This window comes from Eucalyptus grandis, chromosome 5 (genome assembly GCF_016545825.1).
Source record: "Eucalyptus grandis isolate ANBG69807.140 chromosome 5, ASM1654582v1, whole genome shotgun sequence".
In the NCBI taxonomy this organism is placed as follows: Eukaryota; Viridiplantae; Streptophyta; class Magnoliopsida; order Myrtales; family Myrtaceae; genus Eucalyptus; species Eucalyptus grandis.
This window is the reverse complement of record NC_052616.1, coordinates 27,489,305-27,515,925: the sequence shown is the minus strand read 5'-3', so window position 1 is coordinate 27,515,925 and position 26,621 is coordinate 27,489,305. Positions and strand designations below refer to the sequence as shown.

Below are 26,621 nucleotides of genomic sequence, written 5' to 3'. Positions count from 1 at the left end.
GCGTGAGACAACGAACCTCACCAGAACCCTTCTTGGCCTGTAGAGTGGCGACTATGTCTAAAAACTTCTCAATATCAGGAATTTTTTGCCTGGCATTTAATATAAACATTGAATTAACAACCCAGTAAAAAGCAAATGAACAAGTATCAGGCTGACAGAGTAACAATAACGTACTAACAAAGTGATCAAGTTCTGTGGGAACAAAGAACCACGTGCACTCGGATCTATCAGGTCAATGTAAAGAGAAATTCATTGTGAGACATCAAGAGGTGCTGACCATCTGGATTTGTTTAAACTTTTTATTTTAGATTAGATCACAATAACTGCAACAGTAAGCCGATTTCTCATCCTTTTTTAGGGGAAAAGTAAAGCTCACTTGAATTTGAGAAGAGGTTTAAGTTGAACTAGATAAACAGAAACTAGATAAAAGAAATAAGGAGAAAGAAAACTGCAAGAGAGTGTAGCAACCTTCATAATTGAGGACATGCCCATTCCATTAATGAAAAATGTAAGATACTAAATAAACAATGCACTACGAAGACAGAACTCAGAACCGACAAGCTTCTTGTTGTGTTACTTGTCTGTCCCAACCTAGTACATTTCTTTTTCCTGAAACTAAATATTCATCGTGATTAAGCCTTTGGTATCAATATCTCTAATCATGTCTTTATACCTCCTAAGAATCAAGAAAAAAGTTGCACACTTAAATGATTCAAAGTTCTTTACCCACACATGCACGTACGCCCACCTCCTTGTTAACCATTGCGCAACATTTCAACACTGCATTGGTTATACTATACCAAAAAAACCAAAGAAAAAGAAAAGAAATAAACAAGGTCCGGTGCTAGCACAAGGGCCGACAGGAGGGATAATGTCTATGATATTCAGCAGTACATTTGAATACGGGTCTTTGTTTGTGATCGCACGAAGAAAATGAACAACAAAATGTAACTCAACAGCGAATTCAAGAGCAGATATAGCGATACAAAAGAATCAGTCAATGAGAAATTATACACAAATATCTGTAGGGATGTCGATAATAACAAATCCCAAAACTAGCATCGATAAAGTCAGGAAACCTTTGCCAGCAAAAAATACGAATTAGAGAAAGCCAGCGATTACGCCAAACTGACAGAACAGAATACAACATCACACCCGAAGATCCCTTTGTTGAGCCAGGAGTTTCATCTCGACCAGCTTGTGTTGCTGCAGCCTGCAAGCATCATCCCACCAATCACCACAAGTACTCTTAAGACCCCACAAAAAAAAAAAAAAAAAAATCCAAAATTTCAACAAACGTCTCTCCTTCACCAGCACCTTCAGCCTAGCGGAAGCAAAAGCCCTAAATTCAGGAACACCTCGTAACCCTCCCCGATCCGCCGTCACGGCTGCGGCCTGTGCCAGCTGCCGTCGCCGTCTCTTTTTCCTCCCTCTTTCTCTTCATTCTGGAAGGACGATGCAGAGATGGATCTCCGAATTGGGTCAGCCCGGTGACTTGGGAAGTCCGAGTCTGATCCTCGTAGTAACTTGATAAAGCAACGGAGAGAGATCTCTCTCACTTTCGCTGCGTTTGCCTATAAGTTACATGCGGCCTTCCTTCATTAGTGAAAAAGCCCTTCAGATTGACAAAATAATTGCTTCGAAGAGGAAACACGGGGAGAGAGAGAGAGAGAGACCGAGATGGGACGCGAAACGATCGGCGCAGGCGATGGCAGGGGGGCTCGAAGACGAGGGGTGACGGCACGAGAAAGGGATACGACGGCGACGGCGACGGCGACGGCGACGGCGACGGCGAGGTGGCGGAGGGGAGAGAGTGATGGCAGGGTAGGGGATTTTTCGTAGTCCGGATATTTTTTTAAGGAAATTCGTCAAAAAAGTGAGGGCAGTTGGGTCATTTAGGAGGGTAACCGCACCATGCGCATACGGCGGGTGAACAGATTTACCGGAGATTCTCTTTAGGTTTTTTTTTAACATGAGATTCTCTATAGTTAAGGAGTAATTTATCTTATATTTTCTTCCTGGAGAAGTTGACACCACATTTAATAATGTCATCATGTCCTGAATATGTTATTTTGTCATATTCAAAGTGGGCATGGAATTTGAGATCTAACATTATGGGATTGCATAAATGCAAAACAGACATATGTGAAATATTTTATCAGTATTAACAATTAACTTCACATAAAAAAATTGGCTTCTCATGATGCACCTCAAATTGGGAAACAAGAAGGGAGAAGGAAGAGGCAAACGAATCCATTGGAATCATATTTATTTTATTTTTTTTACCACAGATTTGCATTTAATTTAATTATGAAATTCAATCATTGGGTGAATCACGGGATCCTAATATCGACGCTTATCCTAATGCCTCCCTAGATAAAATTCAGCACATTAAATAATATGAACACCCACGTAATCCAATAGCTAAGATGAAGTAAGCCCTATACATCGGATGCATATGAGATTTTGCTCCTTCTACACACGCAAATTCCCCAGGATAAAGGCTAGAAGGCAACGTGCAAGCACGCGCGGAGGAAGACTACTGGATGTGAAAATGAAAGGCCACCAGTTTATTATTCTATTTGCATCAATTAAATTTGTTCGTAAGCCTATTTTACTTCTAAATGGAGAAATAGTGACTCCTTAAGGCCAATGGGAATAAAAGGCCGGTTGTTGAGGCTAGTAGGGAGCATGCGTCGAGGAGCGCTAGAAGTCAACTACTGAAAAATTATATGATAAGATAATTTAAGTGGTCAAATTCACAAAAGAGGTGATTTTATTTGGCGCGTTAGCTCCACACAAAGCCCAATCAGACTCAATTGCCATTTGGTCTCCCGCTGTTCGCAGAAATAATTGTAGGCTTTTATTATAAATAAAGTATACATTCAAAAGGTGGCAATTATTTACACAGGAGATGAAAAAGATCCACAATCCTCACATTAACCTTGTGATGTAATTATTTCGTCCATTACATAAGCGATAAAATGAGTGTACGCAATCGTGCCAAAATACACGTCCGTTTTTCAACAATTTATTTCTATACATGAGTTCACAGTTTGTTATAGGTTTGTTATGTTTAAAAAGAAAAAGAAAGGCGATTGACTCGATTCAGTTAAAAATGATCTTATTACAACTAGCTACATTTTAGGCGGCTAAACATTCAACAAGGCAAAATGCCAAATAAAGCACCTTTGACTTCAGCTATTTGGCTCTTCATTATCAAATTCATCGCGCAAATTTCTTTGCTCAGCTTCACAAAATGCCTTCCCAATTGACATTGCGTCTTCATTTATTTCTGCTTCCATTATGGAACTCCGTCCGGGAAAAACTGAGAAAATTTACATGAGCATACACAAAAGAATTAATTCTTCAACAAAAGCAAACATCACGTCATTTTCAACAAAGCTTGACTTGAATTACCACAACTACCAATTTCACAGCCCTTTTCATCATCGTATGATGTCTAAAGAAAAATAACAGATATATGGAGCATCAATTCATGTATCAAACACTGTTTGTTTTGCGAAAGATGAATAATTTGAAAAATATATTTTTAAAATAATCACTTACAAAAATGAATGAACAAAATATATATTTCCATTGTCCATGAAAATATTAAAACATAAATTGTTATCAATAACAAAAATATTTTCCATTTACTAATTATTTCAAGCAAGTTAAGCTATTCTTTGCTTCAAATATTTTGGAATATTTTATTCATTCTCCTCTGGAAATTCCTCATATAACACGTCATACAAATTTGTTGGTTTTTTCTTTTTTTCCCTCTCCTCCTTTTGCTCCCCAATCTAAGGTAATACACCAAGGCGATTGTATAGTTTGACATCAAATAGTTGATGTGTTATAGAACAATTGATATATTTTAGTTTATTTGGGCCAAAATTACTTTATCTAGTCGGCTCATAACAGGGTAAGCTTTGTATGAGATTGGACCTCAGTAAGTTTGTTAACAGGCTTAAGGTTTCAGCTTTAACTTGCATACTTTCCGCGGATGATAGAAATAGTGATTGAGTGACAAAGTCTCTCGATTTAATTTCTTTTAGTGCATTGACTACCAATGACATCTATAGTACTTATGTTGACCAGTTAAGAGAAATGGACTACTATTCCAAATTATAAAAGACCAATTCGATCAAATCAATTAAAAAGTGGTCTCTCCAATTCACGTTGCCTCGTTTTTAAGCTGGTCACCCATGCTATTGTGCCTTGATATATTCATGATTTATTTGAATTACTTCGATTAGACCACAGTTTCATAAAGACTCTTTCAAGCTAAGAACAAAAGAAAGAAAGAAAGAAAAAGCATATCCACATAAAGACTCACTGCCAAAGTACCGATGAATTTTGTTAATCAAATATCATATCATAGTTCATTGAACGCTTTTATTTAATGACAACGAACAATGCGCACGTAATAGTGCAGAAGATTACATTAGAATTTTGTTGATAAGGAGTTTCTCAAAATAGATGGTGGACCATACCATTGACCCGCCGAAGAAATTGTTCTACCCGGCTAGGAGTACTCAGGCTCAGAATTTTCCACGTCCCTCGCCAACGCTGAGATATTGAGTCCACGATTTGTTGCGCTTTGTAGTTTCTCAAATGAACAACATTTGTGTAGAGGCACTAGTTTATCATAATTAGAGATGAAAGGATTTAAAGATATTGTTTTACAGCTTTCGTCGATTTTTGGTAAGTAGTAAAAATTGTCTCCTCACTTTGAATGCGGTGCTCAAAGCCAAAGAAGCTGTGGAAATAGCAGCTGCGGCAAAAAGGCAATTTTTTCATCCCCCTTTCTTCGATTTTCTAATGCAAAGGGATCACCCCAGCAACTGTTCACTGTTCAAAATTCGTGTCTGACATTATTGGATTCACAAAAATTAATAGTCATATAAACTATGAGGCCGGGTAGACTATTCAGAGGAAATATGCTAATCAATGATCTACTGACGTACAAAGATGAGTTTTAAGCAACTATCAGAATCCCCAGTTAAATTTTTTGATTGGAGATACACAATTTGTAGTTTTGGGGAGAGATGATAGAATTCAAAGAATGAAAGGAATTTGTATGGAGTCTTCTCTTCTCGGCATTTGAGATTGACGGGTTCGCCTTTGAAGCAGCAAACTTCAAAAGAGAGTCCATTATTACTATCTTTGCCGCGCTTGATAACTCTCTCCGCTTGCAGCTGTGCATCGGGAAGCAGAGCTTGAAGAACCGTTGATTATGATTAGATAGATTAGATCATGATCTGTAGCGTCCAAGTCCACGTCGCTGGCCAAAGGAAGCTGCATAAGGGCATTGAAGCAGACAATTAGCAAAACTTCAGCGATGCCCATTGTTGCCATTTTAACTGCCTGATTATGCTGAACTGGTATAATAGGATTAAATGAATTCGTGCAATATCTTCCTAATTAGTCTCAAGAAAAGAAAAAGAGAGGGATGACAATGTCTTCGAAAGGTTTATACAAAATGATACCCAAAGGTAAGTCCTAGTCCTGTTTCATGGGATCAGCTGTAAAGGCCTTTTCATTTTTTTTTCTGAGCAACATCAGTAGGTGTCAAATCTATCAGTTTCAAGGTCCAAGGTTGAAAGTGAATTACTATTGCACATTTTGAAACTTACCTAAGTCTAACCCAAGCGGGTTGTAGATCCAACCCACAATGCCTTTTACAAAGTTTTCTTCTAAAAGTATTGTGTCAGATGCCTCGAGTTCTAAACAGGATCTTCAGCTGCTCAAATTGACTCTGTTCCTAGCTCTCTCTCTATTTTTCTTTTTTTAACAATTCTCTGTTCATATGTAATCTTTCTGATGCATCTTCTCAAAAAGCAATGCGGATATAAAGTTCTTTAACAAAGTAATCTCATAAATTTCGATCTGTACAAACCGTTTCGAACCATGTCAGAGATGAAATAAACTAAAAGCAAGCGCTGGCAGATGGATGGAAGCTAATTTTTTACCTTCCGTGATAAAACTTTAAGGATATCCAGCCTCTCTTGTATTGAAGAAAAATCACAGAATAGAAGTGTTCAAGCCTGCTAGGTCTCAGAAGTGCGCCATCAAGTAAGTCATGGTCTACTACTTCACGCCAAATGCAACTCGATTAGAACTAAAAGCACATAACTGGACAACTATTAAATAAAGAAACAGGATCTCAAGAAAGGAAAGTGAATTGGAGTTATTTAAGAGATAGATGAACTCATGACTCCTAAAGGAAAACAAAAGACCACCTCATGCCACAGATGTCATGACAGATATGAGAAATCGCCCTATGCTCGACATCACAAGACTATCAGAATATTGATGCTGTTGTAGAGGCACAGGTCTAGCTTTATGCTACTTCAGCAACTGAAAATTTATGCAATCCCATCTTTTGTTACCTTCTTGGATACATATGTAGTTTATCCAATACCGTGTATCCAAAGTTAAACAGTTCTAAATCAAGTAAAAGTCAAGTCTAGCATTTTATAGTCTGCCTTAAAGGTTAATAACAGTCTCCATACTAAATGCTTGGTAGAAAATGTTTGTCAAAGCATTCATAATGGCTGTGCAACTTCAAATAGTAGTTTACAGTTAGTGTGATATTGGAAAAGTGTACTTTTTGTTGCCATGTAAGATGAAATCATTACCTTGTTTGCGCAAACAGCAATGGACCGGTTAAAACTTCAACACCATCTAATATAGTAATAAACTGCACCAATGAATAACAAACCATTAGTGAGTCATACCATTGAATATATTTCACTTGACCACCTTATAAGTGCTATGAATGCAAGAAACTGACTTGATTGATGACATGGTCAGTGAACCCCTTATTATCCCTCTTTGGAGCAATGGGGTTAATTTCATCGAAAAAGTGAAGGCAAGGAACTGCAGCTGCTGCCTTAGAGAATATATCCAGAACCTGTATTTTTTAACTGCCGTTACTCTCAAATATTCCAAATTTCTCCCTTTTGCTGACAAAATCAATGCCATCAATGTGCAAAATAGGAAATCCAGTAGACATTTGATCACCAATTCCAAATTTTTATTAGAGAAAATCTTCAAATATTTTACTTCTTTAATCTTTCTCTTAATCAAATGGCCATAGACGATTCTCTCATTCATGCATTAGAAACTCATCAACCGTTTTAACTTGGCCTCTTTAGTGGTTATGGGAGGATCCTCATTGCTGCTACTAGTTATCCTATTTTGACTGCTAGCATACCTGAAGAGACTCTATTAAATGCATGCAAAAGCAACAAAAGAAAGCACAAAATGTGAAATGTTCGGAAATAACAAAGTATAATGCAAGATTGCACAATGGAATTCAATCAGCATCAGTGTAGTTGAAAAGAAGCCTCTTATAACTTGCTCAGCAGTACCAATGTATTAATTCAACAGCTCAGCCTTTCACTGATATGGATTGAAGAGAACAAGCTGCTGCTGCAGCACCAACAATGTGTGACTTGCCAAAGCCTAGATGTCCATTTAAAAGAAAATTCGACCATGGCCTTAGAGGAGCTTGCCGAAGAACATTTTATCAGCAAATATAAGAATGATAGACACGAAGATGAAATAGGTTTATTTAACACGTTAACAATGACCACATCTTAGCAAAGTGAGAGAGAGAGAGAGCAAGATGAGGAAAGGTGTAATAAGCCACCAGAAAGAATAAACAACAGCTACAGCTGAGACACAACCAATGCAGTTATACAAGCTTTCTTGAACAAAATCCATGCATAATTTAGCTCACTGACAAGAATGCATCAGGGAAACAATGGTAGGTAGTTAAGCCCCACAATCTCAGGTAATCCCACTGTAGAGCCTGACCATAGGCTCCCTTCACTATATTGTCAATCTGCTAAAAGAGGTTTAGACAGCTTATCATCAAAGGATGACTTTGACGTTACACAGAAAGTCCAGCACTTAATGGAAAACAGACACTTAAGAACCTACACATAGATTAGTATTGCTCATCCAGATACTCAATCAGGAAAGACACTCATAAAACAATAATAGGATCCTCGCACATGTTGAGTATGAGGAGCAACTTCTTTTTCTAACAAAATAATGAATTCCTCATCTTGCAAGATAAAGTGAATTAAGCGATCAAATAGCATGAAGTATGTGACAAGCACACTCATTAATATAGAGGAAGTCATGGACCTTCTAAGTTTCAGTCTCCCAAATGTCTACTACTTGACTGACTTACCAAGATCTATGAGACAAATTATGTACTTTGATTAACCTAATTATGAATACTGAGAATGAGTACTTCAGCAAACAAAAGCTATGGTTAATACTCTGTACATTAAGCCATTGAATGCCTAAGCGGAATAGGACTGTTAGCCTGAAAATGTTTGCCCAGCAAACAACTTTAAGTTGCTCATATAGATCCCCGCCTTTACACCTAAAGACATTTCAGCATGAATAGTTGACTGCATTCCAGGAATCTTCATAAATAGATGAAGAAAGCTAATAATTATTGCTGGAGAATCAGAACTTCAAGTATGGGATACTTGAAAATTGCAACTACAACCATTCACATCAGACGTGAAGTAAAGTTGATAGTGATCTTTGATTGTGCAGCATCAGATAATCCAACTTATATCTCTGGAACTACGGGAAACAAAGATTGTACAAAGGGGAGCAACCCAGGTTGTTGCATTTGCCTAATTTAATTCATCCAGGAGTCAAAATCATCAAATTCCCAGACCCAACTAAAATCAGCAAAGGAAAAAGAAAAATACATATCATCAGCACAACAAATAAGAATTCAAGAAAGTAAATGCCTCATCGAGCAAAAAAGACATCTCTCCATGTTTTTCCCCGAATTCAAATTTAGATTAGTTCTTTCTAACACGTATGACCAAGCGGAAACAAGACAAAACAGATAGACCATATATCATTTCAAAACTAGCGCACAACATAAAAAGTGAAAACTCAAGCCCAAGAGGTTCTCAATCAAAATCGTTTTACTTGGCAAGCTCGTTTTAATGCAGTAAATCTCACTAAACCTAACCGAAATCACTTGTCATCTAACGCTTGCGATCACAGAGCAACACATAATTCATTCATCTAGTCGAAATGGGGAGAACAAAGTCTCCAGAAGTACACATTGTGCTACCTTGATTCAAGCTGCAAAACTAAAGAATACGGTCCTACAACAACCTTCAATTTTTTTCTAGTTCACATAAGTGCGATATTACTACCCTCCAGGTTGTCGTTAACATGCCTCCCCAATATATAGCCTCAAGCCTGTTACAAAAACCACAGCAACAGTAGTTCAACAACAATAGACCTACCCTAAACTGACATGATAAACAGCTTGAAACAAACAGGGACCTCCAAGTTCCCAAAAATTCTGACTTACCTGCGTGATCGTTACTTGGTCCCTTAAGAATTGTAGATCAGCAACAAGAACTTCTAAACTTGCTTCTAGGTTCTTTTGTAGAAGAGTTGTGGCCTGAAACATGAATTAATGCAATAAATAAGATACTTGACCTCATTATTGGAGATAAAGGGACATTGCTTCAACTCAAGTACCTCTTCACATGAATACTCCAACATAACATTTGCTCCCAGCCATAAACAAATCGAATCAGTATGTTCGATGTGAGCTCTTGAATATATGCCTTCAGAGACTTCAAAATCAGCAAGCAGTGCCTGCATCCAAAATAAAGAGCCATAAAAACTGGTCGGCTTGGCACCTATTATTAAGTGATCAAATAGCATGAAGTATGTGGGAAGCACACTCAAGAATATAGAGGAAGTCATGGATTTTTTCAGTTTCAATCCCAAAATATAGAGGAAGGCACGGATCTTTTAAGTTTCAGTCCCTCAAATGTCTACCACTTGATTGACTTACCAAGATCTACGAAATAAATTATGTACTTTGATTAACCTAATTATGAATACTGGGAATAAGTACTTCAGCAAACAAAAACTATGGTTAATACTCAGTAAATCAAGCCATTGAATGCCTAAGCGAAGTAGGACTGTTAGCCTGAAAAAGTTTCCTAGCAAACAACTTTAAGTTGCTCATGTAGATCCCCACCATTACACCTTAAGACATTTCAGCATGAATAGTTGACTGCATTCCAGGAATCTTCATAAATAGATGAAGAAAGCTAATAATAATTGCTGAAGAACCAGAACTTCAACTTTCATAATGGGAATACTTGAAAATTGCAACTATAACCATTCTCATCAGATGTGGAGTAAAGTTGATAGTGATCTTTGGTTGTGCAGCATTTGATAATCCCAGTTCAATCTCTGGAACTATAGGAAACAAAGATTATACAAAAGGGAGCAACCCAAGTTGTTGCATTTGCCTAATTTAATTCATCTAAGAGTCAAAATCACTCAAATTCCTAGACGCAGCTAAAAATAGCAAAGGAAAAAGAAAAATACATATCCTCAGCACAACAAATGAAAATTCAAGAATGCAAATGCCTTATTGGGCAAAAAATACATCTCTCCATGTTTTTCCCCAAATTCAAATTTAGATTGGTTCTTTCTAACATGCATGACCAAGGTGAAATGAGACAAAAATAGATAGACCATATATCAACTCAAAAATACCGCACAACATAAAAAGTGAAAACTCAAGCCCAAGAGGTTCTCAATCAAAATCGTTTTACATGGCAAGCTTGTTGTAATGCAGCAAATCTCACTAAACCTAACCGAAATCACTTGTCATCTAACGCTTGCGATCACAGTGCAACACATAATTCATTCACCTAGTCAAAATGGGGATAACAAAGTCTCCAGAAGTACACATTGTGCTACCTTGATTCAAGTTGCAAAACTAAAGAATACGGTCCTACAACAACCTTCAAATTTTTTCAAGTTCACATAAGTGCGATATTACTACCCTCCAGGTTGTTACAAGTTAACATGCCTCCCCAATATATAGCCTCAAGCCCGTTACAAAAACCACAACAACAGTAGTTCAACAACAATAGACCTACCCCAAGCTGACACGGTAAACAACTTGAAACAAACAGGGACCTCCAAGTTCCCAAAAAATTCCAACTTACCTGTATGATTGTCACTTGGTCCCTTAAGAAGTTTAGATCAGCAACAAGAACTTCTAAACTTGATTTAGCATTTTCTAGGTTATTTTGTAGAAGAGTTGTGGCCTGTAACATGAATTAATTCAATAAATAAGATACTTGACATCATTATTGGAGATAAAGGGACATTGCTTCAACTCGAGTACCTCTTCGCACAAATACTCCAACATAACATTTGCTCCCAGCCATAAACAAATTGAATCAGTATGTTCGATGTGAGCTCTTAAATATATGCCTTCAGAGACTTCAAAATTAGCAAGCAGTGTCTGCATCCACAATAAAGAACCCTAAGAACCGGTCAGTTTGGCACCTATTATTATCTTTTGCGTCTTAGAAGTTTTGATGGTCTTAGCTTTTAAAGCCCAATACAGTAATCCCACCCCATTTTGCTTTCTAATAGGACCTTCAGACATCAAAGCATAATATTACTGGCGATATTCAGGTGTCCAAATTTAAAACCGCTGCACAATTATTGAGATCAACATAAGTTCTCCAAAGCACTGACCCAGATTATTAGGAACATTGCTTCCAGAGGTGCATTTGTGGAGGAAAAAAGACAATCAAATATTCCATATTCGGTCAAGCGCACCAAAAGTAGTTCCTAGTATAGCAAGAATAAGACTACCGCATCCTCTACCTGCCTTGTTAAGATTAAAAGGACTTATATGATCAACTAAGAGAACATCGAGGAGCAAGAAGATATTTTAACATGCAAATTTCTGGCATGATAAGATTATGAGAAAATTTTAGTTCACATCACACATGAAAGATGACTGATAGACTGTCAAGGATTCCAAATGAAAAGGAGAAACTGTGAAGTAAAAAATTGGTGTTTTAATGACAGTAAAAAGAACTTCAAGGGATAAAATGAGAAAGAACTCCACATTGAAAAAATACTTAGTTAAAGTACATGCACCGAGAAGCTTTCAACTTGAATTTCAATCTTAAATTCTAGTTCTAAGGCTATGGTTCAATCTTTCAGTAGTATAGACACATCCTCGTTGCACACACATAATGACATGCTCGATCACAGGTCACTTTGCTATAGCACATCTAACCGTTCCTCTGGGGCTCAAAGAAAATTTAGGATTCAACCAGTGAGCTATCTGAGTACAGACTTGCAGGTTGGAAAAGTGAATGTCGAAAAATGGGAGGTTCACTTTGGTATGAAGCACACTTTCCAATCGGCCATTTTGCTTCAATCATTATGTGGGGTCCTAGCTGAGTATCAAATAAACTAGAGCCTAAATAAGAGGATATGTTTGTGGCCGAACGGAGTGGTGAGGTGAAGTAATTGTGGCATCAAGGTGGCCCAATTTAAAATGATTAATCAATTCAAATCCTGGATTTTCGTATTGAGAGAGATAGCACACCTTATTTATGTAGCCTATTTGAGGTAGAAAACCTCAGTGCAGAGACACATGGAGTTAGGACATATTACTACTTGTGCGCCTTGTTTGTGTTTTGGCAGAGAGGCTGAGATGCCTGGCTACCTCATAGTTGATTTTTTTGAATGACTAATGGTGCGGAATAAATCTAGCAGATTCTTGTGCACTACAGAGATATGAAAAATAACAACACGCAAGCACGAAACTTTGTTGATGGCAGAAAGTACTGGGATGTACAATTTACCACTTGCACGGAGACTGGTGACCAGACGAGAACAAGATTATCAAACTTTAGTTCTCACACACAGTTAGCTGGTATGAAAGAGACGGGGAAGGACTCTATCCAAAGAAGGCAAGGGCTATTAGCTGCTTACAAGATGAAAACCACATGGAACCATTGGGCACCACAGGTTTTCCAAACGAGTGATTGCCTTCGGAGTGTTTAAAAGTAGCTGATATACAAAAGGAAAAATGAAGGATGCATACAAATCGATACTAGCTATAGCAAAGTCAACGAGAATCCTCAGGTCACCCACTTATTATATTGCCATTGGACCAAATGTCCTCAGGACATGGATCTATTAAAGAGCTGAAGATAAGATGGTGACCATGGAATTGAGTCACATCCAATCTAAATCTCAACATGTTTGTTAGTTGAGAGATAGAAGTAAGAGAGCCTTTCAATATTGCATGAAGGGAAGATGGATTTAGACTTCAAATTATGGTTTACTCTTTCTAAAATTAATTTCTTACCGCGACATTGTCAGATTCACTCTTGTTTAAATAACTCTGTTAAAAGATTTGCTCCCACTTGGTGTGTTAGCAATTAAACTATTGCTTTCCGAAGAATATTACAATAGCAAGGAAGCATTGTCCTATTCGAATGAAGGAACACACAAAAGATAGTACTACCAGCTTTGAGCTCCCTTAAGTGTTTAGTGAAAAATTGAAAACAACTAATATGAAATTGTTTTAAAAAAGAGAAAACAAGAGAACTCATGAATTAGAAACATCTCCACCTTTCTTTTGTCACCTTTTAGAGACAGTTTTAAAAAAGAGAACAAAAGAACTCCTGAATTAGATACATCTCCACCTTTGTTTTGTCACTTTTTTGAAACAGTTTCAAAAAACACAAAACAAAAGAACTCTTGAGTTAGACACATCTCCACCTTTCTTTTATTACATTTTTTGCAATACCATTAACCAGGCTCTGAAATAGAATAACAAGCAAAACAATACCTCGTCCTATACTCTTGCATTTTCTCAAAGGACAAGAGAAAGATCCACAGCAGTGATTAATTTTTAAATAGAACCTAAATGCAGGTAAGTCCTAACCATTTCAAGATAGCCAATTGAAAGCATCTAATGCATGACCGCCAAACATGGGAGGTAATATCAACGTTTTTCCATGACAAAACCGATGAATAAGTTATAACGTGCAAGATGCTACACCTAATCAGCATGTTCCTTGTGCCATTAAATGACAAAATTTACTAACATGGGGAGCATAAACAAGCCATACTATTTAGCGATGCGCACCAACACTTTCAATTCCATAAATTGGCAAAGCAAGCATATTAGAAGGAAATTCACTTTCTTACTACATGAATGTTGATGTAATTTGCTCTGTGGTAACTGCAATGATTTTCAAGATTCAAGAACCTCGCACTTTCAGCACAAGGTTGTCCATCAAGGTAACCCTCAACCAAATTGTTGGAGTCCTTAGAAAGGGTAGCTTGTCATAGAAAAAGCAAATAACCACCACTTTCCCATCAACTTGGGGAAAGAAAAGGAAATTCCACCATAATCTAGTTTACACAGTCAGAAGTAAGAGTTGCGTGAGACAACGAACCTCACCAGAACTTCTTGGCCCACAAAGTAGCCACTATGTCTAACTACTTCTCAAAATCAGTTATTTTTGCCTGGCATTTGATATAGACATGGAGTTAATAACACAGTAAGAAACAAATAAAAATGTGTCATTCTAACGAAGTAAACACTAACATACTAACAAAATGATCAAGTTCACATTATACGCTTAGATCTACCAAGTGTTGTAGTTGCTGCCGTTGAGAATATACCTGAAACCTGTAATTTTCTAATTGCCGTTACTCTCAAGTATTCAAATTTTTTCCAGTTTGCTGACAAAATCAATGCCATCAATGGCCAGAATAGAAAATCTAGTCGACATTTGATCACCCATTTCAAATTTCTAGAAGGGAAAAGCTTCAAATATTTTTAATCACAATCTCACAATCCTCTCATTCATGCGTGTTAGGAGTAAGAAGGGTAAATTAGTCTTTACCACTTTTAGGGTTTATTTTTTGATGTATATATATTAAAGTTTATTGAATAATACAAAGTAACTTTTCTCTACATGGTATCAGAGTCTAGGGCTTAACCTAGACTACGGAGCCGCTCGCCGCCGTCAATTCGCCGGACCGCCGTCGACTCGCCGGACCGCCGTCGACTCGCCGGACTAGGGCTTCACTCACGGTCGCGCGGCTTGCTCGCGAGGCTCACTCGTGGTCGCGCGGCTCGCTCGCGAGGCTCACTCGCGGTCGCGCGGCTCGCTCGCGAGGCTCACTCGCGGTGCTCGCGCAGCTCTCGTGGCTCGCTCGGCTCACGCCGCTCACGCTGCCTGCACGGCTTGATTGTGCTGCTCGCGTGGCGCGCTCGCACTCGCTCGGCTCGCTTGCACGACTTCAGCACGCTCGTGCTTGTGTGATTTGCTGGCCTCCCAGGGGTTTTGATGACCCTATGCTGGTTGGATTTGGTGGTGTAGCTGTGCCACTTCTTGTACGTGAGATCGGTGAAGGAGAGGGAAAACCCTAGAGAGAGAAAGCAAGAGCGGCGAGTATGATTTTGGGATGATCTTGTGGGTTGCTGTAGCGACAAAGTGCAATAGCACTCATCGGGATGATTTCGGGATGATTTTGTACGGTTAGAATTTGCTTTAAAGTTGCTGATTTGGCTGATTTATTTGTTTGAGACGTGTGATGAAGCAAGTTGCTGCTTGGGTATAGTGCAGTTATTTATTTGATGATTTGAAAGTTGTGTGGTAGCTTCTATCATTCTATTTGGTAGTGGTAATATTGGGTTATTGAATTATTGAGGCTGAGTTGTCTGACGGAAGCTAAGGTCGAAGTTTGCTTATTTTTATTTGGAAAATGGGCGATCCCTCGAAGGGTGCAATTGATGGAGATAATGAGAAGAGTAATACTATGATGACTGAGGTGATCTCCTCTTCATCTAATCGAATTACTGATAAGAAGCTCGCAGGTAGTGCTAACTTCTATCAATGGAAGAAAATCGTGAAGCTTACTTTGACAAAAGGAATCAACATAGACACTTAACGAGTTTAAGCCCGGAGATGATGTAACTTGGGATGGTGTTGATGCACGCATTCTTAGTCAAATGTTGAATTCTATGGAGAGTAATATAGTTGACATGGTAACTCATGTTGATACGAGAGAACTATGGGAGTATTTGAATGTGCTGTATTCTGGCCAAGATAATTTGTCACGGATTTATGAGTTATCGCAGGAGTTTTATCGATTTGAAAGAAAGGGGCGCTCTATTACTCAATGCTTTGCAGACTTTAAGAGATTGTATGAGGAGTTGAATGCTGTTCTCCCTATTTCAGCTGATGTTCAACAAATGCAACGTCAAAGGGAACAATTGGCTGTAATGAGATTCTTAGGATGTCTTGGTTCGAGTGTGAAAATGTTAGGTCTCGATTCTTGGAGGAGAGAATATAGCATCACTCACGATACATTTGCTCGAGTTCTTCGAGTATCTCGTGAGTCCTCTCAGGATACATCATCTATGGTGGGGAGTTCAGCCCTTGTGTCCCAGACTCGAACTGGTAGTGGTAATAGGAGTGATGGAGGAACCCGTGGCGGGTATATTGGGCGTGGTGTCCGAGGAGGAGGCCGAGGCATTGGAATAGGGAGAGGTCAAGGTAATCAGCATCCTTATGGACAATTCCATATATCTACTGATAATTCGGGAACTACCCGAGTTTGTCATTACTGTGGCAAACCTGGTCATATTCAAAAATTTTGCTACAAGCTACATGGAAGACCAGGGTAGCAGCACCAGTTTGCTAATACGGCGTCTAATATTGACCCTACTCCACAGTCATCTGAAGACAAGGTGGTGGTTATGTCTAGTGAGGAATATGCTCGGTACACACAGTCTCAAATCTCACAGCCTGTTTCTTCCATCGCTACTTTGGCTCGGACGGTAATGCTACCGCATGTCTTTCGGCTACTTCTCGTCCTTGGATCATTGATTCAGGGCTTCTAATCACATGTCGTCTTTCGGTATATTTTCTTCTTTTTCTCCATCTTCGTCCATAGTTACTCTAGCCAATGGGTCACCTACACATGTTAGGGAATTGGGACGCTTAACCCAAATCCTTCATTACCTTTGTCCTCGTGCTTTATCTTCCACAACTTCCATTTAACCTAATGTCTGTTAGTAAGTTAACCAAAAACTTTCAGTGTTCAGTAACTTTTTATCCTGATTCTTGTGTCTTCCATTTGGCTACGAAGAAGACGATTGGTAGAGGACGTGAGGAAGGGGGGCTGTATGTACTTGAAGATGTTTCTTCAGTTGCTTGCACAAGTGTTGCGTCCCCACATCAAATCCATTGTCGTCTTGGTCATCCTTCTCTACGTAGTCTTCAAAAGTTAGATTCTAGTTTTCAATCTCTTTCTAGTCTAGAGTGCGAGTCATGCCAACTTGGCAAATTACATCGTGTTAGTTATACACCTCGAGTTGTTAAACGATCAGCATCTCCTTTTTTATTAGTTCATTCGTAGATATTTGGGGTCCATGTCGTGTGGTTTCCAATTCAGGTTTCAAATATTTTGTTACTTTTGTCGATGACTATTCCAGAGTTACTTGGTTATATTTAATGAAAGATCGTTCATAATTATTTTCTATTTTTCGTGCATTTATATCTGAAATTTATACTCAATTTGGCATGCGTGTTAAAGTTCTCGTTATGATAATGCTAAGGAGTATTTTTCCACATCCTTTTATGATTTTATGACTCAACATGGTATGGTCCATGAATCTTCATGTCCTGATACTCCACAACAGAATGGTATTGCTGAACGGAAGAATAGGCATTTATTGGAAGTTACTAGATCCATGTTATTTGAGATGAAGGTACCGAAAACCTTTTGGTCCGATGCTTTGTTCTAACCGCATGTTATCTCATTAATCGCATGCCTTCTTCTATTCTACAAGGTGGTATTCCTTTTTCCACCTTGCTTCCTAGTGAACCACTATTTGTCTTACCACCCCGTATCTTTGGTTGTGTCTATTTTGTTCGTGATCATCGACTGAGTATCAAAACTTGATCCCAAAGCACTCAAGTGTATGTTCATGGGTTATTCCCGCACTCAAAAGGGATATCGCCGTTATTCTCCATTACGAGAAAATATTTTGTAACATCTGATGTTTCATTTTTTGAATCCACTCCTTATCATAATGTCCCAATTGATGTGTCTGAATTAGATGAAGACTTGTATTTGACCACCATTCGGTCTACTATTCCTAATGTTTCACCAGTTTCTACAGAGAAACCACTTCCTCTCCAGGTTTACACACGACGTCATCGTGATGCTACTACCGCTCCCCTACTCCTCATGTCACTACTACGTCGACTTGACTCCGAGATCCGCCATTAGCCGTCCCCCTCTTGTATCTCGATCTTGATCTTCCTATTGCTCATCGCAAAGGTACACGTACTAGTACTCAACATTCTATTGCAAATTTTATTTCTCACTCTTCTCGTGTCTCCTACATTTCGAGTATTTTTAACTACCGTTGAACAATTTCCTATCCCCAAATCTGTTGCCGAGGCGTTACAAAGTTCTGGTTGGAGGACAGCAATGGAAGAAGAATTACAGGCTCTTGAGATTAATCAAACTTGGGACTTAGTACCACTTCCTCTAGGCAAAACTGCTATTGGTTGTCGATGGGTGTATGCTGTAAAAGTTAACCCCGATAGTTCTCTTGCTCGTTTAAAAGCAAGACTTGTTGCAAAAGGGTATGCTCGGTGTATGGGGTTGACTATCTAGACACATTTTCTCCTGTTGCCAAACTTACTTCGTTCGTATTTTGATCTCTCTTGCCGCAACGTATAATTGGCCTTTATTTCAGCTTGATGTTAAGAATGCTTTCTTGAATGGCACTCTTCATGAGGAAGTTTATATGGAGCAACCTCCGTGGTTTGTTGCTCGGGGGAGTCCGGACTAGTTTGCAAATTAAAAAAATCTTTATATGGTTTGAAACAATCTCCACGAGCATGGTTTGGAAGATTTTCGAGGTTGTATTGTCTTTTGGGCTATCAAGATGTGGAAATGATCATTCTTTCTTTTATAAACAATCAAGGGGAGGCAAGCTATTCTTGATTGTGTATGTTGATGATATTATCATCACGGAGATGACTTGGTTGGTATAGCCGAGCTAAAAACCTATCTTCAACAGCAGTTTCAAACTAAGGTCTTAGGAAAATTGAAATATTTCCTAGGAATCGAAGTGGCACAATCACAAAAAGGTGTTGTTCTGTCACAGCGAAAATATGTCTTGGATTTGCTCATTGAGACAGGTATGTTAGGATCAAAGCCTCTTGATTCACCCATGGAACAAGGGGTTAAATTAGTTGCTGATGGAGGAGAAATTCTTAATAATCCCGAGAGATATAGAAGACTGGGTAGGTAAGCTGAATTATCTAACAGTTACTCGACCACATTGCTTTTCCCGTCGATAGTAAGCTAGTTTTTGTCTTCCCCTCGTACATCTCACTTTGGGATGCAATTATTTGGATATTGAGGTATTTGAAGAAAGCTCCGGGAAAATGAATTCTCTACCAAAACCATGGTCATAACAGGTTTGAAGGTTTTTCTGATGCTGATTGGGCTGGGTCTCCAGATGATATAAGATCAACTAGTGGATATTGTACCTTAGTCGAAGGAAATCTGGTATCATGGAAAAGTAAGAAACAAAGTGTTGTTGCTCGCTCTAGTGCTGAGTCAGAATATAGAGCCATGGCACAAGTGACGTGTGAATTAGTGTGGATTCGACAGTTATTGACCGAGTTAGGCTTTAAAGATTTAGTACCCATGACTCGTGGTGCGATAATAAAGCTACCAGTGCATATAGCTTCCAACCCCGTGTTTCATGAGAGAACAAAACACATTGAGGTCGATTGTCATTTTATCCGAGAGAAGTTGCAAAATGGAGTAATTCTTCCTACCATGTTCGAACCAAAGTGAACAACTTGCGACATCTTTACTAAGTCCTTGGGTAATGGGAGGATAGAACATATTTGTAACAAGCTGGGCATGATTAATATTTATGCTCCAGCTTGAGGGGGAGTGTTAGGAGTAAGAAGGGTAAATTAGTCTTTACCACTTTTAGGGTTTATTTTTTGATGTATATATATTAAAGTTTATTGAATAATACAAAGTAACTTTTCTCTACAATGCGCAAGGAAACTCCTCAACCATTTTAACTTGGCCAATTCAGTAGTTATGGGAGATTCTCCATAGCTGTTGTTAAAAATTATATAATTAGGACACCTTGTCTGCAGGGGGAGGATCCTAGTTGCTGCTGCTAGCTATCCTATTTCAACTGCTAGCATACATGAAAGGACCTTTATTAAATGCAAACAAAAGCAATAGAAGAAAGCACAAATTTGTGAAAGTCTGTAAATAACAAAGTTTAATGTGAAATTGCACAATGGACAACATCAGTGCAGTTGAAAAGAAGCCTCTTACAGCTTGCTCAGAAGTTTCAATGTACTTATCCAACATCTCAGCCCTTTCACTGACATGGATTGAAGAAAACAAACTGCTGTTGCTGCACCAACAATGTGTCTTGCCAAAGGTTGTACGTCCATGTAAAAGAACATTTGACATTGGCCTTAGAGGAGCTTGTGCAAAAACACTTCATCAGCAAATGTAAGAATGATAGACATGAAGATCAAATAATTATATTTAACAAGTTAACATTAACCACATTATTAGCAGAGAGAGAGAAAGAGAGAGAAAGGAAATGTGTAATGAGTCACCAGAAAGAATAAACTAAAGCTACAGCTCAAACCCAACCAATACAAGCTTTCTTGAACGAAATCCATGCATAATTTAGCTCACTCACAAGAATGCATCAGGGAAACAATGGTAGGTAGTTAAACCCCACAATCTCAGGAAATCCCATCATCTCATTGAAATTCTACAGATTCTGACCATAAGCTCCCTTCACTACATTGTTGATCTGCAAAAAGAGGTTTAGAATGCTCACCACCACAAGATGACATTGATGTTACATGAAAAGCAAAGCATTCAATGGAAAATAGACACTTGGGAACCTACGACAAAGATTAGTATTGCTCGTCTAGATACTCAACTAGGAAAGACACTCATAAAACAATAATAGGATCCTCGCACATGTTAAGTATGAGGAACTACTCCTTTTTCCAACAAAATAACAAATTCCTCATCCACTAAGAAAAAGTAAATTAAGTGCTCAAACAGCGTGAAGTATGCAGGAAGCACACTCGAGGATATGAGAGGAAGTAGGCAGATCTTTCAAGTCGCAGTCCCCCAACATGTCCACTACTTGACTTACCAAGACATATGAAATAGATTATGTACTAAGCTAATTATGAGTACTGAAAAATACTTCAGCAAACAAAAGCTAAGGTTAATGCCCAGTACATTAAGCCATTGAACGCCTAAGCATAATAGGACTAGTAGCCATACAAAGTTTGGCCAGCAAACAACTTTAAGTTGCTCATATAGATCCCCACCGTTACACCCGAAGACATTTCAGTAGGAATAGTTGACTGCATTCCAGGAGTCTTCATAAATAGATGAAAAGAGCTAATAATTATGGCTAGAGAAGCAAAACTCCTACTTTAAGAATGGGAATACTTGAAAATTGCAACTATAACCATTGGCATCATATGTGGAGCAAAGCTAACAATGATCTTTGATTGTGCAACATCGATAATCCCAGTTCAATCTCTGGAACTACAGGAAACAAAAAATATACAAAAGGGAGCAACCAAGGTTATTGGATTTGCCTTATTTAATTCATCAATGAGTCAGAGTTATCAAATTCCCAGACCCAGCTCAAATCAACAAATGATTTAGAAAAAGACATGTCATCGGCACAACAAATAAGAATTCAAGAACGTAAATGCCTAATCGAGCGAATTGCAACATCTTCCCAAACTATGTTTGGTAATTTAAGATGGAAGGGAATGAATGAATAGCAAACAAGCGGACAAAAAACAATGAAAGCTCAGAAGTAACTAGAAAAGCACCTCCAATTCTTCGTTAAATAAGTAACTAAATCATTCATACAGCATAAAAGGTATCAACAATTCACTCTTTCGCAAACCAGGCATTAATTCCTTTATTTCATTCCTCACAAATCATGATTGTTCTATAGTGAAATTGAAAAAACACTCCATAAGGTATGACCAATACTCTCAATCACCTCTGCCTTTCAACAAAACCTAGCATTTGTTAGCATCTTCAGTTTGCTTTCTATCTAAGCAAGTTAGGCGCCGTGAAGCATGTCAACCCCGCATTATCCAGTAGCTAAGAATCACCATCGTGGAGGCAAGTGGAAGTACCGCATGTTCATTATACATGAAAAAGGATTTTTGATCAGAGATAACAGGATGAACGAATACGAGCAGTGGTTCCAGAACCAAGATGAAAACTTAGCTGAAAGTAAACTCACAAAATAGGATGCAGCAAAAAACAATAGTTCTATGGACTTACCATCATCGACTATCTTTGTTAATCAAATGATACATACCTTATCCATCTCTGTTGAGCTTCGGGCACCCAATGACGATGAGTTTACAAGATTTTGGCACACCCAACACGCTCTCTAGTGAGTCACACACAGATAAGTACAAACTTTTTAGATTCTGTAGATTAGACAGATCGGATTCGTTTAAGCTTTTGATGGAATTGCATGTCATAATATACAAATCCTGCAATGATTTCAATTCTCCCAAACCCTGAATATCAGTTAGCAGAGGCAATTTGTGCAGGAACAAATGTCGGATCTCCTTCAAACCAGGTGGAAGGGTTAACGTCTTGAGCCATAGACAGTCGACCATATACAAGTGCTTTAATTTCCGTAGCTCTCCAAGTGCCTCAAATCGAAGCTCTCTCAACGAATATCCACAAAGAAGCAGCCTTGACAAATTCTCCAAGTTGGAAAAGACTAACCAATCTATCGGTGACCGGACATCAGTCAAACTCAACCATTGAAGGCTGGATGGGAGCCCAATAAGAAATTGGGGCTCAACACAACTTATCTTGAGACGTTGTAGCTGAGAGAGTGAACTGAAATCGGTTGGAGGCAAGGCCATTTTTCCAACTAACAAGGTCATTTTCCTCAAAGCAGGTAATCTCAAAATCCCCTCTATGTTAGGTTTTTGCATTGATTCTCCGACTATCCAAAGGTCAACTAAATTGGTTAAGTTTGAGCAATCGGGGATCGCAGTCAGCGAAACCGGTGAAAAGGCTAAATGCGTTAGACTCTTGGGAAGCTCCGGCAACTGTTGAATTGAATCGCACCCCTGTAACCGAAGTCTTTGGAGATTTGTAAGTTGATTGATGGTTGTCGGCAATCCCCTAAAGCGGCCATCTCTTAAGTCTAGAATTTTCAATGAGGATAGTGCCCCGATTTCACTTGGAATTTCCCTTTCCAGATCTCCATATGGGGCACGTAACTCTTCCAGATTTTTCAACATTCCTATGGTTTTTGGAATTTCACTTATGCGGCGGCTATTTTCTAGATTTAGTACCTTCAACATTTTTAAGTTTCCAATACATTTAGGTAAGATCCTAATATGTGATGAGCTCAAATCCAACTTGACCAATGACTGGAGCCTCCCAATTGAGCGTGGTAGCTTTTCTAGGCCGCAATTTGAGACACATAAAACTTTCAACCTTTCAAACTTTCCAATAGAACGAGGTAATTGACTGATATTTGACCCGTTGACATCTAGCTCAAGTAGTGAATCCAATTTTCCAATAGAGTTGGGAAGCTTTTGAAGTTCCCTGCATTCCAAGATTAGATGCTTCAAATCCTTTAAATTACCAATCGAGGGAGGCAAAATTGAGATTCTATGAGACAATATTCTTAGCTCTGTCAAAGATTTTAGATCGCCGATGGACTCTGGTAGTGACTTAATTGCTTCACACATTATTTCTAGGTAATCAAGATGTTGCAAATTGCCGACAGACTTGTCAATCTTTCTTAGTTGAGAGCATCTAAGAATCAATCTCTCCAGTTGCGAGATGGCGTAGAACTTGGGCGTCTTTCTAAGGGATGGACAATCCTCGAGTTGCAAGACTTTCAACTGTTCTGCCACCTATAAAGCAATTGAGTTGAATCTCATAAAAGAGGAAGAGTAAATGTAATGCAAAAGTATGTCATGAGATCATACCATGATTTGACGCCATCCTTCCCAATCTTTAGTAATGTTATTCCCAGAAAGCATGACAACCGTTAGGTTCTTTAACCCAAAGTTAGTAGCTTGGAATTCTGAAGGGCAATTGCTCCAAGAGAGCCATCTTAACTCTGAGAAAAGATCTTTAAAGTTTCCTTTGAAGTTTCCATGGTCCAATTGAAGGAACCTAAGGTTGACCAACCTCGCAAATTCCTTACATTTAAATATGTACGTTGCATCAGTTTGGGTGTGCCAAGATTAAGCCCTATTATGTTCTCTGTTCCCTGGAAGATAAAAGTAGCAACCAATGAGTACATGTCAATTTGACTTATGACACTAATGGATGGACAAGAAAACATTTAGAGGTAAAAATTACCTTCTTTCTCTGCACTATATGGAAGGCATCCTTGGGTGACCACAATCTGCTACCCCTTTGATGTATGTTGCAGCTTTCCGAGTGGACGATACCCCTTCCGAGGTCTCTAAGCTGATCGTGCATCCATAAATCATCATTGTCCTTGATCTTTATTAGAGACATACATATGAGGATCTTCACTTCGATTTCGGCGGAATACCCAAGGACTGCGTCCCAATATTTAATTGCAATCGTTTTCTTTTTGTTAATGAAGAAACATGCGATATCAAGATAAATTTGTTGCTGGTTAGGTTCCAATGCTTCGTAGCTTATCATCAACTTCTTCTTGACATCCTCATTCATCACCTCATTCAACTTAGATAGGACGTTTTCCCATCTATCTTGGCATTTTCCGCGAAGTGTGGAACCTACGACATTGAGAGCCAACGGAAGTCTTCCAAGTGCCTTGATTAGCTTATTTGTAATGTCCATGTACTTAGTTGGAGGCTTGGCACATCCCAAGGCACGCTCACAGAAAAGTTGAAGAGCATCATGTGAATTCATCTCTGGCATATCGTAGAATGAAAATTGTCTGCTATTAGAAGCTGGGACATTGTCATCCTCACCTTCGTTTACTAGGAATTCAATATTCCTTGTCGTTATGATGATTCTACTACCCCCACCAAACCAGTTGGGCTCGCCTGCAAGTCTCATGATTTGGTCTCGTTTATCAATGTCATCAAGAATAATGAGAACTTTCTTGTCGCGAAATCTTGTCTTGATCATGTCATCAATGAAGGAGAGGTTTGTGCAACTCAAATTGAGAATGTCGAACAACAATTTCTTTTGTAAGTCTATTATATCATGAATCCGGACATCTTTAAGAAAGGAACAATTACCATGAAATTGAGAGGAGATTTGTCTAAAGACAGTCTCAGCCAATGTTGTCTTTCCGATGCCACCCATACCATGAATCACGATGAACTGTACATCAAAAGCTTCTAGATCTAATAGCTTCATGATCTTATCTCGACCGATCCTTAATTCCCACCAAATTATCAGGCACATCTGTCCTTGTCCATAACAAACTAGAAACCTCTTTGACAGTGAGATTCTTGAGTTCATCTAGGCTGCCACAAGCATAACATGCAATCATCACAGATTGAAAAACCATATATATGGACACTGTGCACGCATTATGTGGCATAGGAAGGTTATCATCAAGTTCAAAATAATTTGCTTTAAAACAAACTAACGCAGAAAAGCAATCTTTCTGGTTGTGAGCCATTTGAAAACAAAAACAAAAAAACAAAAAAAAAACAAAAAGGACAGGTTTTTACTAAGAAGAGGAGGATGAGGAGGAGGTACCTTATTTACGGTTGAAAGCTAATGCATCAAGGTTCTTTGGTCTAGTCAATGCCGGGGAAAGGTTATTTCGTGATAAAGGGTCTAATTGGGCTTCGACTAGAAGTCACTCCAGCAAATTGCGACTCACTAGTGCTGTGGGCCATTATGTTGGAATAGCTTGTGGGCCTTTGTTCCATTTAATGGGAAAATTACAAAATCAGTCATATATTTATTAATGTCAATTTAGTTCTAAACTTTTCACTTTCAGTCATGTCCTAAACCTTTATACAAAATTTCAATATAATCCTTCCGGCCAATATCCACCGAAAATTGGTGAAGTGGCAATCTATGCAGGATGTCATTGCAAGTAAAATTGTCAACGTCAGCTTGCCACGTCATGCTTACAACTACATTGACAAATTAAAATGTCTAGTGCTCCAATGTTATGCACAGTAAATTTGGAACTAATTTGGTAATTATGCCTCCACTTCATTTTATAATTTTTACATTGGTCGGTTTCTTCTTGTCACACACAGCTAATAATAAGACCTCTAGAAGTATGGCTAAATAGTAAGTCCTCGGTAAACCCAGTAATAATGATCTCTTCGAGCAATAAGGAGGAGTTTGAAGGTTAACGAAAAAGAAAAAAATCTCACTTCGCAGTTGCCTTGAATATAGGAAACAAGAATACTAGATCAAAAGCATTTTTCTTAATGTAGAATACCAGCCCAAAATGAGGAACACTTTCTGGAATATATATCAACCTTAATTTGAGTTACCAAAACACATTTCTCCAAATAAGTCAAATAATTTTAGGTTACACATTCTTTATTGGATATTGGTAACGGCAAATTAGTTGGTACTTTAATCAGAATAATTTGCTAGGTAACTCAACTTGTGGTTGGTAATTTAACAATAGATTTCGTTATCCATTCTGAAATCCGCACCCC

The 26,621-nt window shown here is 38.5% G+C and overlaps 1 protein-coding gene and 1 long non-coding RNA gene across 14 annotated transcripts in view; both read right to left on the bottom strand.

The window, feature by feature from the left end:
- The window catches only part of LOC108959046 (disease resistance protein RML1B-like), an 88,056-nt gene that overhangs the window by 58,664 nt on the left and 2,771 nt on the right, over positions 1 to 26,621 (bottom strand). For 4 of the 13 annotated variants that reach the window (XM_039313068.1, XM_039313070.1, XM_039313071.1 and 1 more), the window contains 6 exons: positions 24,346 to 25,454; positions 23,967 to 24,253; positions 22,319 to 23,891; positions 20,645 to 20,761; positions 20,266 to 20,410; positions 14,329 to 14,388 (listed from right to left, as the gene is read on the bottom strand). In XM_039313068.1, the coding sequence (XP_039169002.1) occupies positions 22,320 to 23,891; positions 23,967 to 24,020 (1,626 nt within the window). In that variant the 5' untranslated portion in view covers positions 24,021 to 24,253; positions 24,346 to 25,454 and the 3' untranslated portion in view covers positions 14,329 to 14,388; positions 20,266 to 20,410; positions 20,645 to 20,761; position 22,319. Of the gene's footprint in view, positions 1 to 4,858; positions 5,305 to 5,978; positions 6,100 to 6,647; positions 6,710 to 6,792; positions 9,259 to 9,373; positions 9,467 to 9,546; positions 9,667 to 11,042; positions 11,145 to 11,224; positions 11,345 to 14,328; positions 14,389 to 20,265; positions 20,421 to 20,644; positions 20,762 to 22,318; positions 23,892 to 23,966; positions 24,254 to 24,345; positions 25,455 to 26,621 lie in introns of those variants that run through there. The other 9 variants (XM_039313076.1, XM_039313072.1, XM_039313074.1 and 6 more) reach the window with 9 other exon arrangements.
- On the bottom strand, positions 947 to 1,825 carry LOC120286200. The gene is made up of 2 exons (XR_005551481.1): positions 1,318 to 1,825; positions 947 to 1,213 (listed from the first exon to the last, which is right to left on the bottom strand). It is a non-coding gene; the product is annotated as an uncharacterized LOC120286200 (long non-coding RNA).